Source organism: Schistocerca gregaria, chromosome 3 (genome assembly GCF_023897955.1).
Source record: "Schistocerca gregaria isolate iqSchGreg1 chromosome 3, iqSchGreg1.2, whole genome shotgun sequence".
Taxonomy (NCBI): domain Eukaryota; kingdom Metazoa; phylum Arthropoda; class Insecta; order Orthoptera; family Acrididae; genus Schistocerca; species Schistocerca gregaria.
Window position 1 is genome coordinate 520,921,980 of NC_064922.1, and position 18,957 is coordinate 520,940,936.

The following is an 18,957-nucleotide window of genomic DNA, read 5'->3' on the forward strand; positions in this document are numbered from 1 at the left end:
GCAGTGGTCAGTTCGGGAGAATAATTTGGGGGTGCTGTGCCAGGTCTTCTCCAGAAATCGCAGTATTAGAAGTTAAGTGATTGGTGATATGTTGTTTCATTTACTTATTAAATTCTACTTGTTTTCTTGGTAAGGTCACCAGCCGCTTTGTTTTGGGATCGTCCCACCATTCTTCTCCATTTGCCCACCCACTGGAAGGTAGTTATTTATGAATTGGGTGGTCCGTTTTTCCCCTGTGGAGTAGGGGCGGGTTAGAGCAACCAGCGGTTCCGGTTGTTCGGTAATCTCCCTATCAATCTGCAGTACGTTAGTAGCTGCCTCTGTCATGTTTGTCAGATTAGGTGTGTTAATGAATTTATTGCTTGGAGTGTAATGGCCTAATTCCTGAAATATATTTTGATCTTGCCTATCATCTTGAGAGGCGGTATATGTGTACTGTAGAGCATGTTAACTCATTTGGCCAACCTTGTATAATTTTATATAAAATCGCATTTCATGGGCTTTTACTTAAATGGTCATTTCAGTACATAAAGTTGCCACCCCACCACCGTAAGACTTTTCTTAGAAGTTGCACCTTTGGTGGCAAGCAAATATTTTAATTTTAGTGTTTTGTACCATTTCCATCCCTCCCACGGGGTGCATAGTTTATGTGCTTTTGTGAATTGTTAAAACTTTTAGTTTAAAGTAATTTGGTGTGTTGCAGATTTGCACCTGTGTAGTCTTTCAGAGGTTGTTGTGAGCGGTCATGACTATGGCCGTGTCAAAAGGGAGCAGCAAGGTTCTCAGCCCAAAAGCTCATACAGTTAAAAAATTGTTTCTTTCTGCCTCTGAATAAATTGTGACTTGGTATTTAGAGAGTGCTTTCGGATTACAATTTTAAATCTGTTTCTGTTTTTTTTTTTTAAAAAAAAGACACTTTCAGGAATTAAATTCCCATTTGTTAAAGCAAATTGATTATGATTTCATCAGTTACTCCCTGGCAACTACTTCCACGCTCACATAGTGTGATTAAATGTGTTAATGTTCTTGATGAATCGCTAGTAAATAAAATAAATTCTTAAGAATATTCTTCCATACAGCCTGGCCACTCATGGCTGTCAAATCTGTGGCGATGAGCCTTCTCAGACCTAAATTGATCACCCAATCATGTATAGAAACAGAGTCCCCATGCCAGTCTTTCAACAACCTCTCATTGTACCCTGAAATGAGGAATGTCCTATCTACCATTCTTCCCATTCCTCTCACAATGATACTGTCACTCACCAGAACTACATAATATCCTTGTCCATCCATACATAACCCCTACTCCTGACCCCTTGCCTCATGGCTCAAATCCCTGTAGTTACAAGACCTTTCCCTACGTCTTTCCACCACCACCCTCTCCATTCTGATCACAAGCATCACCTATCCCATCAATCGCAGGAATGCCTGTGAAACCAGCCATGTGATGTACAAGCTAAGCTGCAACCAGTGTGCTGCATTCTATGTGGGTATAGCACACTGCCCAACACAATGGCTTCATTTAATGACAGCTTTACAGCCTGTGCTATCTGTATACTTTCCATAAAAATCAGAAGTCCTCAATATATCCTACATTCCTGAAATCCTCCTGGCCTCGATTTTTCGTTAGTCATTATCCCTTACCCACCTATCCCCTTACCTGTTCCCATTACAGAAATACACAGTCTTCTGTTCCACCCATGCACCCACAGTATTTTTACTTCTCTCCCCATCTCATCCTTGTATGCTTCCACAAGCGGCACTTTACTGTCTCCTGCCCCATATGTTAGTAGCTTGTGTGGAAAAATGTTTTAGAACCAGTCCCGTAATGAGAATCAGTCAGTCTTCGGACTGAAGACCACACACAATACCAACAACTAAAAAATATTGCTCATAAAAAAATTGAAACTAAAACAAAATCTACACCTAATTTTTTATGGCAGTGACTCCACACTGATTTTAGTATGGTATGTAATAAATAAATTTTATTTGATCTTCATAAATTAACAGTAGTGCGTAAATTATGAATTGGAAATAAGAGGAAAAGAGTGACAAATAAGTTTTGAGAACATCTTACTTTTCAAGAATTACATTTTCATTCTAATTTTTGTTTCCATTTCCTTCCATTGGTTATGCCATTCAAATCAAATTTAGCAACTGTGTTATATTTTGTCTACAAGTAAGCTGAATTTAACAATCTGCTTCACTTGCACTTGACTGTAAGTAGTTTTTTATTATATTTAATTTGCTGAAATAGTACCAATAAGATGCTGCACTCACTAGAATTGTCATAAATATACTGAAAGCTATTTTGATGTTAGGATAAGAGTGTAATCTAATCCATATTTTGGAGATGGCAAGGGGAGGGAGGGGGGGGGGGGGGCAAATTCCAGATTTCAAATAGCCACGTAGGAGGCTGTGTCGTGTTCTTCATCAGCACTCTCTACTGGAATTTGGAAGTCTCTGTTTCATGAACTAGCTCAGCTGCATTGATGTTTCTGCCATACATGAAACCAAAACCTGCTGCATAAGATAAAGGGCTCTCACATTATGCTTTCTCAAGAGGAAATTGAAGTGAAATGAAATTGTGTGTTATATGTGAGATCTGTTTCCCATTTCCCATTTTACTTTATCAAATAATTTTAAGATCTCTAGCTTAAAAATTTTCATTCCACTCTTTAATTGGCAGAACTTGACAGAAAATGCAAGCCTTCAGTCAGGTAACATTTTAGCTTCAGCACACACTTTCCAACCTTTTAGTTCCTACAAAAGTGAAGCAAAGTTGCAGCAAAGATTACATTGTTGAACATGAGCTAGCTGTGTAGATCCCAACTGTGTGTACCAAGTGCACTGTTGGCCCAGAATCCATGTGACACCCATTCAGTGGTAATTTCTTTATGATGCTACTTGGACGAAATGATGCTGTGGCAACATTTACACTCTCAGGTCAAGGCAAATGAACTGATGTGCCTCACCTGGTTAATTCCAAAATTTTCTTTGAGTTTTTTCTTTTTCTTCCATTTAGCTTTTATGCCCCCTCTGTGCCCACACCCTTGGCAGGGGCTAATCTTGCAATGGCCCTGGTGCAGCCCTGTGTACAAACAATGTGCAAAAACTGATTAATGAATCAAGTACAATTAAACAAGCAAACTGTTAGCTGTACTGACTTGGTTCATGTGAGCAGACCCTCCTCACTCTGATACAACATACTACTGCAAAATACAATGCTATATTCATGTACTTATACATAAACTACAGACTGTTTCCCCTCATTACATATATATTTCTTATAATGTTATTTTTCGTTTCACACTATGGAAGTGCACTTTATATGCTGGAATGATGTTTAACTTTACACTTATTTGGGTGGTTACAGTGTAGGAGTCTTTCTGCATCATAAAGAAACATGCTTGGATGTTGTTGGTGGAAATTTCAGATGATTAGCATCTCAGAATGTGGAGGCTCTCTGAAGGGATTCAAATAAAGTATTCTCAGTATTATCAAAACTTCTTCCTTGTGTGCAGATGGAAGTGTTACCTTCTTACACAGGGTGTTAAAAAGTATTACATATTCTGAGAGAATGAACAAATACAAGGGAAAAAGTCTGGTAAACATGGGATCTAAGATGCATACCTACAGAGGTATGAGAACTTATTGATCTTACTTAATGTGAAGCACATTTCTTGTACTTCAGGCTCTTTGCTGTCACAAACAACCTGCAGAATGCTGTAAATGAATGAAGACTCATCCCTCTATTATTGTCCATGGATATAGCAAATATACAGCAAATGGTAAACATCTGTAATGGAAGCCTAATATAACATGAGGGAAATGTTATGGACTGGCAAAATTGAGGCAACCTGTATGGACCACTCTGTAGTTGCACCTCTGTAGATAGTGGTGCATGTGTGGTGATGCCATAGGGGGTGGGGACTAGTGGAAATGCTGTGGAGAATTTAACAACATATCTTTATCATATCTTCAATCCTACATGAGGCAGGCAGGCCTCTTCTTGTGAGCTCTAGATGGTGCATTCAGTGTTGGTTGCTAGGACAGTGTCTGGCAATGCTGTGTCAGGACTTCAGCCCAGGGTGAAGGCAACCCCACAGCCAGTTGCAACAGGCGGAGTGATAGGTGCCAGACGGTGGCTGGTATTGTGATGCTGAGTTCCTCACTGGCCTCAGCATCGGCAGCAGCAGGCATTGGCAACTGGCTGGCAGTGCTGTGTCACCAAGTCCTGTGAAGAACCCAGTGCAGCAACAGTGCTGCTGGTGCTACCCAGTTGTCTTGCAGTCCAGGAGCGCTTCAGCCTTCTGGCACACAGGTACTCAGTGATGACCAAGTCCCCGAATCGAATGATGTCCTGTCCTCAAATTCAGCCTCATTTACACTCAGTTACTGTGAAATTGTTTCTCTAAAATCTGGCATCTAGTCATGTTGCCCATAACAAAGAGACTCTGTTTGTGGAGGCAATGACATGCTTATTACATTGTTCTTTGCTGAGTGGGGCAGCTTACCACTGCACTCAGCTATACTCGCTCTACAACCTGCTTCTGCATCTGATATTGTGTCCTACTTGTTGACATAGTGTAGCTGACAGGCAGCGCTGTTACTGCAACATTCTGTGGCAGCCTCCATGCTACTTTACTCACTTACACTAAAGATTTAATACTTTTACCTATAATGTTGGATAGGGCTACTATATAAATCATTTAGCCCATGCCATGTATGCTGTAAAATTTTCCCATGTGGAATAACAGGTTTCCATTAGCTGGTAAGTGCAAACATAAAACTAAAAGCATTTCACAAACTCATCAAAATACAAACTAGTTCCACTAGAACCAATTCAAGACTTCACTTAGTCAGAAATGTGAATGTGGTTTACAGTAACAATACTGACAGATATTTATTGCATTTATCCATGGACATAACTGCGGAACTCATCCTCTTTCTTTCTTTCTTTCTTTCTCTCTCTCTCTCTCTCTCTCTCTCATTCTCTCTCTTGCATTCTGTAGGTTGTTCATAATAGCAAATAGCTTGCAATAGAAGAGATGTGTTTCACATTAGTGAAGATGCACACGTGGTCATGTACTTACGGTATGCATTTTAGAGCCCATGCTTAGGGGACTTTTTTTGTTTGGTCCATACTGCCATCTTTCAAAATGTGGTATACTTTTTTAATGCCTTGTATAAACCCTCTTCTGTTGAATTCAACTGATATTTGATACGAGTGTTTAACAATGGAAGAAAAAAATATTCCCCGTTCTTCCAGTTTCTCCATCTACTCTTCTTAAGTTAAAATGGAAAATCCAGGATCAAATAATGACAATATTTTGAGGAGATGTTGAGCCCCAGAGAGGCGTAACATTTAAACTTTTGACCAAAAGTCTGTGAATGCAGCTTTTTGAGTTTGCACCCAATGTCTCCTCTATATGGTGCATGGCAATCTATCCTTTTCACAATATTAGGTATCTTCACTTACTGAAGGTTAAAAAATCTTTGCATGCTTTTGACAAAATCATAGCCTAGGCCTTTTTTCCAGTATGAATTTTTACTCTGCAGTAGAGTGACCTGAAGCTTTCTAATGGATGCAGAACGACAGTTGATTTTGTTTTCAGTGATAACCTGAGTTATAAGCTGCCAGTAGACCAATGGACGCTGCCCTACTATAAGACTATCTCCTATTCATCATCTTCTGATGCTCACAAGTAAACCACATTACTATTTGCCTTTGTAAGCGACATATTTCTATGAAATTAGTTTCCTATCAATCTTCACAACTATTGTATCAAGAACTATCCTTTGAAAAGCTTTGTAAAGTTAGAAAAAGAACAAAAGTTCTAAAATTCTTGTGTTCAGTGAGGCCTTTTCCTGATTTTTAGAAGCACCACAATGTGAACTTTCCTCCACAGTTCATTCATAATTTATAAATTGTTTGATGCTACTGTTCCATCAGGTCCAATAGCTTTATTGCCCTTCAGTTTCCTTAAGGTCACTATTAATTCTTCAACTGAAAACATATTAATCACAACACTACTTTACTGTGTTGAGTCTCCAACAGTATTGCAGATGTACCCTTAAAGCTTAGCTTGAAATTGAATTTATTTACAGTATCATATTTCTTGCAATGTAGCCCATATATTTTCTAGATACAAATTTTTTAATGTCAATAAAATTTCAAATGCACTAAAATAACACTTTTGTAGTTATCAGCTCCTAAATGATTTCGGTTATTGTATTTTCAGTTCCATGAAGGAATGATCTTTCCAATGCCAATAGCCCATATTGTATCACTGAAGTACATGTGATTGTATTGTTATGTATTTTATTTTTCAGTGTATAATTATTGCATATTGTGGCCAAAAGTTAAAAATCTGTTACAGTAACTATTCAAAAATATTTGGATACCATTAACAATGAAATGAAATGTGAAAGCAAATGACTTTGTATATCATGAGACTTTTTGAGGCATTAAATGTAATGGTATTTGTAATTAAAATGAACAAAAGAATTTAAAAAACGAGCTTAATATGTCTTTCACTGATTAGAACATTTTTTGGTTAATCAGAAAAGAATTGATAGAATAGCAGACACTTTAACATATTTACAACAAGTAATTTCTGACACTACGGTAGTTCAGTTAAGTATAATGGCAGCTTCACTGAGGACAAAGGGAGCCATGGTTGCAGCAAAAAGAAATGTATTTCCAAATTTTTCACAGTTTACTATTACACTCTCAGTACATTTTAATTTCCAGATATATTACAAGCACATAAAATGCCATGAGCCCAGATCTGTAAAATCCATTGAGTTTTTTTGCCATTTTGACATGTGAATTTGAGTCTGAGCAGGATAAGAAGTTACACTCACATATCAATTAGTTTATTTACAATGAAATTTATTTTACAGACTGAATTTTAAACGGTAAACATATTTTTTTCTATGAGTATCAAAAAACAATGGCATTTACATAATCTGTAAAAATTTTACACAGAAATAGAAAAATCTGTTATAAATGCAGAATTTACTAACAAAAACTATTCAGTTGTAACATGTGCAAAAATAGTGTCTGACTAAAACATTTTACTGCTAAAAAAAGTAAATGAAACTGATTCATGATTCTTACAATTTTATCACAGAAGAATATGGACATTGCTGTTCCATTATTAGACAATTTTCAAAAAATAAAATTTACTTCTATTCTCATTCCTTCAGTGTTATTGTCTCCACCCTATCATACGATAGTATTCATTACAACTGATTACAATTAAGACAATAAGCATTGAAGATTATGCTTCTGCCCCTTATAAAATTTGGAAACTTAAAATAAAACAATAATAGCCCTCCATTTTTCTTTGAAAATTAATTCATGAATATACATAATATACAGTGTTTGTACCCTCATGACACTATCTTTTCAAAGGTTTTTGTATCAAAACATGTTATCAGCAGTTAGTCCAGTAATTTAGTTGATTTATTAAGATAACAGGAGTTTGAGTTTATATCGGTGAATTCTTTGTAACACAGTGTATCACAGGAGAGAAATTTTAGCTTATAGCCATAGTTTTACTGTTGCGTAAATTCATAAGCATATTTCTCATTCAGTGAAAGACATAACATACATAAGGTAACAGAGTGTACAGACAGTGGCATGGAAAGTTCTGGCAGAATGTAAACCAATTAGGCCTGAAGGTAACAACTCAATAAGTAGTAGAAGTCTTGAGGTGTTTACTGGCACACAAAAACAAATGAAAACTTCACCAGCTTTTTCACACATGGAGGTACATGCATGTATGTGTCTGCACACTCCCACCGACCCACCCACCCACCTGCCCACTCACTCCCCCCCCCCCCTCTGCCCCCCCCCCCTCTCTCTCTCTCTCTCTCTCTCTCTCTCTCTCTCTCTCTCTCTCTCTCTCACACACACACACACACACACACACACACCATGCAGCTACACTGATCTGTTAGAAAACTAGCCAATTTTCATTGTTTTTTGTGTGCCTGTCACTGAATCAGTGCTTCCACTATTCACTGAGGTGTTACCTTCACTCTCAAATTATTTACAGAGTTTTGTTTTTTTAATGACAGAAAGGAAAAACAACAGTTATTGTGTCATAGCTTAATGAAGTTGTATATGTGTGGTTGTTCTGGACTAAAACAGTTTATATACATATTTATTTGATCCAAGAGTAACTTTGTTTAGAATTCTTGAAATATACTGACTTTATTGGTCAAATGTGCACCCATATGGTTAAAGATTCTGCTTTTTCCTGAGAAACACCTGAAGCTCAATATTATACATGTTACAATGTTCAGCAATGCTTGTTAATATTGATTTGAGAGCTAGCTTCATTAATTTATGATTGGTTTGTTGTTCAGTTTTGTAAAAATGAATGCTAATAATTTGTTCATCACAATAACTTTTGTAAATCACTGTATCAGAGATTGTTCAGTAATAGGAGTTGATATTTTAGTTTTAGATGTAGTGTGCAAAGCAACAGGATAATTGACTAGGACTTCTGTTATCAACTGATAAATCTGATAGTCATTAAACTTGTGTAAGGGCATCCAAACACTAAAGTATTTCACAAAAATGTATTTTAGAATATTTAGTCTACTATTCTCTTAAATTATCTTTTGTCTACTCATTTCCCATGCTTGCCACCACAAAATAGAAATCACAAGGAGCATATCATATTTCCAATCATGTAAACCTGGAAATTCACTCACATACAGATGATAATGGAGGGAAATCTTAAAAAGTTCACAAAGAAAAATTCATGGTGAATTAAAAAAAGTTAGAAGCACTATTATTTTCTTTAATAGAATACAGTGTGAAAGCAAGATGAACATGTGTGCAAAAGATCCAAAGTAAGGCAGATTAGATAGCTAATAGGTTTTTACAAGGTTTTCATTGCCTTTGTAGCAATAGTTCTTCAATCAATAATGAATATTCCCAATAATGTTCAGTTCATTTTGTAATATATTGAAAACATACTGATTTCATGAATAAGTAATATATGATACGTATAAAAACAGAGTCCAGTTTGTCATGCATGCAAATTTCCAAGATCCACATATGTGATCTGGTTTTGTAATACCATTTTTTGAAGAACAGAATTAAGCAGCAGTCCACATTTTCATTTAATTCAGGCAGAAAGAATATAGGACTTGTAAAGCTGATCAAATAAAATCTAGAAGTTGTTAGCTAAAAGAGCACACAAACAAACAAACAAAAAATGGGTACAGTAATAGTTCTTTCACAGTCATAATGCATTATCACAAGAAGAAAATTGTAAAAGGAGACTATGAAGAATTTTTATGATGAGCATTTACTCAGCAGGGACAAATTTTCTATAGATATATCTGAGAAGGGCTAAATAGCTGATAACATTTATGTTTTGTATTGATTAAATATCTCCATGGATGATGATTCCCAAAATGAATGTGGCAAATAGAAATCGTTAATGAATATAATGAATACAAAGAAAAGTAATAAAAAAACATAGTAGAATTAACAGTGCTAAAGAAAAGAACAGCTAATCATAACTTATATTTAGAAAAGGAAATGGAAATAGTGAGATTTAATTAATTTTAATCACAAAACTAGTCACATTTGGAGAAATCATTTTCTGTTGATGGAGATAGCTTCTAGTTGAATGTGTTTGTTGATACTAGTTATTGTTGTTTAATTCATAGCTGTAGAAATCATTTGTATTCCTAGGTTTGCAGTATATTTCCAGCATAAATATATTATAAAATACTAGGGAAAGTGTAGGAAAGGGAGAAGAGTTTGGAACAGGGCAAGCAACAGTATTAATTCCTATCTGTGTATCAGTCCAGCATTAATTAAAGGAGAACTATGAGAAAATGCATGTCTGAAACTTGGTAATAGGATCATGCTGCAGTACTTTGTTTATTGTGACGTATTTTGCATCAGTATATTGATATGTTGAAACATAAAAGTTCACTCCATATCACACATTAATTAAAGAACACAAATAAAAATTAATACATTCTAGACCAATGATATATTGAAATAATTACTGAATTTTATTTTATTATAGTTTGGGATTTATTTCTGCCAAGAAAAGGATGTGCAGTAATTCCAAGATGAATTGTGTAATATTATATATGTACCAGTATTGATCCATTTTCATCCAGTGATAAATAATTTCCTGAGTATATTATTAGAAGAGTTCAGTAAATTCCACAAATTATGTGTGTACCATCGCACAACTTTAAAATGTTTTAAATGTGACCTCCTTGTTGCAAGAATATGATTAATTTCATACAAATATATATGAGAAAAGGTGTGACATGTGTTCAGACCAAAATACCATATTCTGGAACTTACAAAAGTCAATAAATCACTGACACATGTGGCAAATGAAACAGACACATAGGAGTAGTTTATAGTAATTTACTTACTGAGCTATACTATTTCTTGAATTCTTCGTTATCTCTCCTTCACATTAAATCTAAGAAACAGAATGTTTGTATGTCACTGTATAAGATTACAGTATGAGCACTGCAGTATGCAGTTTTGTTTCTTGGTACTGAGTCTGAATTTCAATGTATAAAATAATATTTGTTCTTTCTATTGCTATCCTGCTGTTATTTTTGCACCTTCTGACCTCTTTGTGTTTTGGATGAAACTTTTAGTCTGTAGTGTCTGTATGTAGCAGATACACTAGAACTGCAGAAAGGAGCATCAAATTGTTGTATCTTTACAAAACAAAGAGCAAACACATAAATCTCTGAAAATTAGGAACAAAAGAAATGTATGTAATCAAATCTGGATTACATAAATTATTTGAGATGAATGTAGTACTACCTGTGAGAATTAAGTACTGAACAAGTCCATTTCCATATTTTTTATTAAATTTTATATGGTAGCCAAAACAAGTCCTGACTAAATCATATATGATTGGTTTACAAGTAGATCTAGTGAATGGGTTGGGAAGTGTGAATCTGTCAATGAAAGTTCATTAATAAAGTCCACTGCTTTTGCTTCATGACATAATAGTGGGATTACTGTGAATTATAGTGAAGACGATATGTATGATTTTTTAAAAATAATGAGTAGAAATTATTGTAAAATGTTGGCAGTCTCATAACTTCTTGAAAAACACAAGAGGGAATGACAAGATATAAAAAATGGGCAACTCTCAGAGCACAGACTAACAAGAGACATTCATTAGTGTGATATAATTTTCCACCGCAGGTTCATATAAGGTTCTTTCAGTTAACATGGTAACACACAACAGAGTCTGCTGATTCTTTTTCTTATTTCAAATACTACATTTATAAGAGAGAGAAAGATTTGTAAATTATGCACAGCTCCCATGTGAATATATATCTTTTGCCAATAATAAAGGTGTTACAAACCAGACATGATCTTTTTAACACTAGCAATGAAATTAAAGAATTATAAGGCAATGTCTTAAATGAAGTTCAAACTTAAAATTTGATGCTATGTCATATCTCAGGCCCAGTAGTCTGTGGTTTGAGATGTCAAGATATTATATAAATCTGGTAAAAATACCACTGATCCTTCTCTCATATTGTTTGTGGAGTGGTGGTTCATAAAACAGTTTCGCACTTGTTTAAAAACTGAGTCTATCTTTTAAAATCTGTACCACATGTTTTCATATTTTTTCATTTTGAGTATGTTTCATTCTCTAGCACATAACTTGTATGCCAAACATAAATTTGCATTTTGTATTACTGTGGTATTTCATTTTATAAATGGATGTCAAAGCAACAACTGATCATTGTAGTTATGTTACATACTCGTAAATACATTAACACTCATAGGTTAATAATAGGTCCAAGAAGGAAATAATTTCATATCAGTGCATGAAAAGACTATTTCTTACACATGTCTGACCTTGATGTTGTTTCTGAATGAATCTAAAAGCCTGATAATAACTATAAACTATGCATGATTGTGATATTTGTTTCCTTTGTCATCACATAGATTTTATGGTACTATATTGTTGATTAGTCTGGAAGTTTCTGGCTCTGCTATTTTATTTATTTACATGTTTCTATGTATATATATATCAATGAAATTCTTTGTAATGTGTCAAAGAGCAGTTATTAACAATCTGACTAGAAAACAGTATCTCAAATATCTTCCAATACAAACTAAGAAACATAACCTTGTATTCTAACATGTTGCTTACTACTACTTATGATTAGATACTTCTGTATATAAATATATCTTTCATTTACCTTTGAATGGCCCCATTTCCTTTAGTACCTACACAGCTTAATATTTATTATGTTCAAGCTCAGATCAGAGGTGGCTTTTTGCAGTCAGTTAATGCATTAATAAGGAAGAGATTGCTGTTTAAAATATTTTATGATTACATTCTATGGATACACATATATTTACAAAAATGATTTTCATAATATCTCTGAATTTTATTTACACACAATTACAAGATTGTCATTGAAGGGAAAGTAGAATAAATGACAGAATGAAAAAGACTTTTGCTGTGCTGGAAGGCCATCTTAATTGAGAATGATGCAGAGGAACTAGGTGAAGCTTAGAAACTTTAGGCACTTCACAGGAAATTTGATGCTTGAAAGCAGTCATCTGTAAGCCAAAAACAGCTTCTAACCAATATACTCATAAACTTAAATGATGATATAATTTTGACAATGAACAAATAAATTATCAGTCTACAGCATTAAGTATTTTGCATTCTTTAATCACGACCAGCATCACATACTGTTTAGACAGAAACTGGGACAAAAATTAAAGCTACAAAGAATGAAACTATTGACCCCAAATTCTTCACTGTGATGTATCTTCAATAATTTATGCTTTAGATTACAAATGATAATACTGGGAACTTATTCTACAAAAGAAATTAACGGATTATTTTTGTGACTCTGAAAACAGAAGATAAACAAAATATTTGTGCTGTACCCTGTGAATGAGATAATTTTGTGCTTGATGCAGCTGATAAAATTGGACAACGCTTCCTTTTGCTAAAGGTATAAGATTCTTAGAATGATATACATCTGTGGACATTCACATAATGTCTTTCATAGTAATTTTAAATACTAATAAAGCAATATTTTCTCATTTACAAAATGTATAGATGAATGTAGAATATGTAAAACATAAGGAGAGGAGATAATTCATTAACTGAATATTATGCAGACAGTATAAAATGGTATGAAGTGGAAGCTACACTAAGTGTTCTTGGACATTAAATTTTTAAATATCTTCTGTTTTTCTGAACATATGATGTTGACTGTTTTTGCTTGTTTCTAATAGAACTTAAACACTACTATATGAAATAATAATTAGGCACTTTCAACTCTGAAACTTGTTTCTAATAGAACTTTAGCATGTATATGTGAAATAATAAGTAGCCACTTTCAACTTTGAAGAACTTAAATTCGTATGTGGCATTGCAATCCATCAATGAGGTACACGTATCAGTTTGAAAAGCATTTTTTTTTTTTGCAAAGTCATATAATATATTGATTCAAACAAGGAAAAGAATGAAGACAACCATTTTCCATATAGTCGAGATACTGAATGGTAGACAGCCCTATAAATAAGATTATGAACTTTTTGATAACGCTTGTGAGTCTTTGCTTCTTCTAAAGACATTGTCCAGAAGCAAAGCAACAACTTCCAAGTCTTGCTTACATCTCTCTACTCCGTGGATCATTATCTTTACTCTTTCCATTGCTTTTATTTTGCCCACTACATTTCTTGTATCTTATATGTATGATAACTCATTTTACAACAAAATGTGAAAACAACTAACTACCCTTGAGACATCTTACACTCTTTGCATATTTAAAAAAAATTAACCTTTCAGTGAAAATATGAAAGATTTTTGTCAGAGTCTCATTGTTGAAGGAGGAGGAGGAGGAGAAGGAAGAGGAGGATAATAGTGGTTAACATCCCATCAACAATGAGGTCATTACAGATGGAGCACAAGCTTCCTTTTAAAGGAACCATCCTGGCATTTTCCTGTAGTGATTTAGGAAAACCACTGAAAACATAAATCAAGACTGCTGAACATGGGTTTGAAGCTTCAAACTCCTGAATCCTAGTCCAGTGCCATTGTTACCCTAACTCCAGGGCTTATTTGCCATATATACTCTCTGAGTAATCATTTCTGCACTTTCAGTTGCATTATCATTTATTCTTTGATTTGCTATTTTTTGTTTTCAGATACAGTACATCTGCTAAATATTAAACTTTTTGTTAGTATTTCATTGTAATCTCACTTTTAATGTTACATTTCAATTTCAGTAGAAAACAATTATTATGAAAGTAAAAACATTTACTCATAAGAATGCAAGTACTTGATGTGGTAGTTTAAGCTTTTACTAATATTAGTTATGAGAGCTATTACAATTAACTCATAAAATCCAGATCCAAATGGAAAGTACTAACAGATATTTAGTTGTTGTTGCAACTAATAACAATACTGATCTGACAGAAATCCAGTTATATGCTTTTAGGTATAAGCAGACAGTTTTGTAGATCTGATATAAGAATAGTTTTCTTCTGGCTCTTTAAAGATTATGATTCTCTACATGTTGTTATCTATGCTGCTTTATGGCAAGCTGAAATTTATGTGTACTTAGTAATAATCCTTTGCTAAACAATTTCATTTATATCAGTATTTACTGAATGCCACTGAAACATATAACAAGTGTCACTGTCTATCTATTCAAATAGAAACAGTGCAGTCTTTTAGCTGTAATGTGAATTATCATTTCTTGTACATTTATTAAACGTGTCATAGTCTTCTTGAATATGCATTGTCTTACTAAGATAACATGCTACATATAATTTAACAAATATATGGGAATTCCTCAATAGATACGTGAAAACATGAGGTAAATAAAAGACACAAGAACTTTTACAGTTCTACAATAAAAATGTTAACAACTTAGTACCCAAAACCTGGACTAGAACTACTGTGACAAAAATCATGAAAAAGGTTTAATGTTAAAAGAAGATTTTGAAGAGGGTCATCAAGGATAATAACACAGAAACACATATGAAAATGAAGAAATGAATATAACTGTGAGACAAGGGGCTATGAGACATTTCATCAAATAAAAGAAGATAGCATCCAACCTCAACGAAAGTTATAGGGAAAATTTGAGCAAACAGTCAAAGGAATATATTATCTTTTCACTTAATGGTTTCCTTAGTCATGTAAATGCTTATTATGTTATCAACTTTAAATAAACATTGTGTAAGACACTTGAATTGTGCAATTAAACAGAATTTCTCTATAATTCATTTTCATCTGCATCAACATCCTTATCACATATTGGACACTACTATATGTCTGGTCCACTAATGACACTAGAAACAAATGCCAGCAATGATGGTGATGTTATTCCATTGTATTTTGCTATTGTCATATTTAAAGCAGTAATGTATTTCTGTGGTATTTACAAATTATATATTATGTTGAAGTTAAAATGCAGGAATAATCTCATGGTGTGTACATTTGATGATACAATTGGGCAATGGTATAGTGTTTCTAGTTTCGTTAGAAAAGGAGAAAAACAATTAACTACTAAAGTTTCATCGTGAGGCACTGTTAATATATGAAATATAGATTATTACCTGATTGACCCTCTTTAAAACAATTACCATGATTAATTACAACCAATACATGGATAATTGTTGATAGCAACAGGTACTGCAAATATGAAATATAAGAATGAAGTTCCATACATACATTAAGCTGCTGTTAAGATGGCAGAACTCCTCTTATGTTGGTCCACATCATTTTTTGTTCTCTGGGAAAGGCTCTTAAGTTCTAGAAACATTATCTATCTGTAACATAATTCTTTCAGTTTTATAGATATTCTACAGTTGTTAATTTTTGTTACTACAATGAAGACTCAATATTTTTGTTCTTGTGTTGATTTTATAGTATATCACAGTGTCTTCCAAGATCAAAGAGGGGAAGGTGTCTTTGCCCCACAATGAGAATCTGTACAAATACACCTCTAATAATCTCTAATACAATTATTTACCACATTAATAGGAATGAAATAAGATATGAAAATTACCAGAATTTTTTGTTGTATAATGAGTGATTTTTATGCACATGCAACATTTAAAGAAAAGCAGATCTTCAGGCACAGCAGAAATCTTCTTTCGTAAAGGATAAAGAAATGGTGGGAGAAAAACAAAACATTGATTTTAAGGTAAGATTAACGAATGTTGAAATCAGTTTTTTGTTATGTCATGAGATTATAGTTTTATGATCCTTGTACATAATACACAAAAATCAACAACTAAGAAGTATAGCTGTGTGGGAAAGTCTGTTCTGCAACGAAATTTGAAGGTCATCTGTAGACCTCAATATTATTATCGGTGAACAATGACATATATAATATTGATTGCCATAACAATTCAATTTTTAGAATGATGTTAAGTGTTAGATAATTACAGTCTCTTAAGTCATAAGTTTATTTGACTACATTCCAAGGTTTTATATTATAGAATAAACATATTCTGACTATTACTCGACATAAGGAATTCTAAAGTGATGTTAACGTTCTGTTCAGTTGGTCCATTTATCTGTTCCATTTTTCTAAATCTGGTGATTGTTTTGTAGTTACTTGTACATCTTTTAATAGCTTCATGGAAAAAAAGAGAAGATCCGTATTTCAGTGATACAATAAATTGGATTATTCATTGTTGTTAGACATACAATAGCTGGGATTACTCATTGTTGTTAGATATGTTGTAGAATATAAACTATGAGTCTGTTTAATATTCTCTCTTAGCAAGTTCTTGTTTATTTCTTTTTTGTTGTTGGCAGCTTTGCAGGATCACTGTAGAACTGGAAATAACTGAAAAATAGTAATATCCAAATATATGAGTTTTCTTATGAGGAAAGTACTGCTTCATTCTTCCACCACTTATTTCTCACAGGTAAACAAAAACCATTTGGAAATATCTATCTTCAGGTACATATTTAAGATATTTTTGAAAAATTATGCCTTCTGATTTCCTGATCTAACTGTACAACAAAATTAACAGGAAAGAGTCACAGTGTATATTATAAAATTGTCTTTCATTATGTACAAAAAGGACCAAAGAAAAATGTGCATATGAAATCTCACTCAATAATTTGTACTAAAAGGTAGTTATGATAGTAGTTATGAAAGGACCTAGGATTTTAAGAAACTTGGTATGACAGTCATTACAGAATTATGTCATCTCTATACGAATGACACTGAATCATAGCAAGTTGCAGGCATAGCACCAGATTAGTACCATCGAATCACTTACACATAATGGTTAGAAAATAATTTTACATTGTTTAAACAGTGAATTGTCATTTGCGTAGAACATGCCACATTGCAATGGGCTTGCGTAAAGAGGATAACATTTGACTCCAATGTGAGAGTGCCTTCCCTGTAGCTTGGGCACCCACAATCACATGCCCCACAGCACGGGCTCGTGGTTCTCCTGTATTTTCTGCAACAGTTACCCGCAGCTGTATTGTCTGAAAGTCAAGAAAACAAGTTTATGCTACATAATGAGTTACTCATTAACATCAATACATTATATTGATGTTACTATATGATACAATTGATAAATGCGAGACATTATGTAAGACATTCATTTGCTCTGGATGCAGCAGTTGGTAACTGTTTCCAATGATGGAAAGTTTGAATGATGGAAAGTGAACACCATGAATTACGAGTCAGATGATTAGAGATGTTGTCTAAACCGATGAAACAACAGGGTTTGATAAATGTTATGTTGTGGAGTGTGTAAAATTACATGGAAGAATAATGGAATATATTGTACAGAATGTTGTTTGAGAATATTCTGTGAAATTTAAACTTTACTCTTAGGTTCCTGCATAACCATGATCTCACAAGATGGGAAATTTCAAAAATACTGTACAATGTTGTCAAAATATCATTCAGATATGCTATAGATCAGTCTGTCATCATAGCCTTTTTTTTCCTGCGGTCATATTTTTTCATTTACTTCATGTATATGAGGTACAATGCATCAAACACTTAAGACCAAGAACAGAAACGACAACAGCAGCCCGACAGTGTGAGAGTGGAAGTTGAGTCTTCTTTCAGAACGAAAATTCTTATACGCTGGCAACTGAAGTGTAGTTTCTGTGGTAAGTGAAGACAGGCATACAATGGAATATTTGCATATGCCAAGTTCTACATGTATATACTATAAATGATCAAATACCGACATAGCAAATTGTGTTCGTTTGGAGAGAAAGAGTTACGACACATTATCTAAATAAGAAATGTATTACTATCCAGTAGGAAACACGAATGTGGGGAGATTATTTTCATGGGGTAGTAGCCTGATCTGTAAAAGAATAGAAAAAGGAAAACAGGGAGTGAGAGACCTAAGACAGATGTCCTCTTGTAACAGTCCTGTATAGCTGACTGAGACTTTCTTCAAACGGCATGCCTGAAGAGTCTGACTTCCAATAGGCTAGCTGTGTGTCTTTCTTTTTTTTTTGTTTCCATAGTGTTGATAACCTCCCCCCCATGAACCATGGACCTTGCCGTTGGTGGGGAGGCTTGAGTGCCTCAGCGATACAGATAGCCATACCGTAGGTGCAACCAAAATGGAGGGGTATCTGTTGAGAGGCCAGACAAACCTCTGGTTCCTGAAGAGGGGCAGCAGCCTTTTCAGTAGTTGCAGGGGCAACAGTCTGGATGATTGACTGATCTGGCCTTGTGACAATAACCAAAACGGCCTTGCTGTGCTGGTACGGCGAACGGCTGAAAGCAAGGGGAAACTACGGCCGTAATTTTTCCCTAGGGCATGCAGCTTTACTGTATGATTAAACGATGATGACGTCCTCTTGGGTAAAATATTCCGGAGGTAAAATAGTCCCCCATTCGGATCTCCGGGCGAAGACTACTCAAGAGGAAGTCGTT

At 34.3% G+C, this 18,957-nt stretch overlaps 1 protein-coding gene across 1 annotated transcript in view; it reads right to left on the minus strand.

Moving 5' to 3' along the window:
- Positions 1 to 6,688: 6,688 nt before the first annotated feature.
- The window catches only part of LOC126355445 (synaptotagmin-12-like), a 310,563-nt gene continuing 298,294 nt past the window's right edge, over positions 6,689 to 18,957 (minus strand). The window contains exon 9 of the mRNA XM_050005754.1: positions 6,689 to 17,534. Within this exon, the coding sequence (XP_049861711.1) occupies positions 17,364 to 17,534 (171 nt within the window). The 3' untranslated portion in view covers positions 6,689 to 17,363. The remainder of the gene's footprint in view (positions 17,535 to 18,957) is intronic.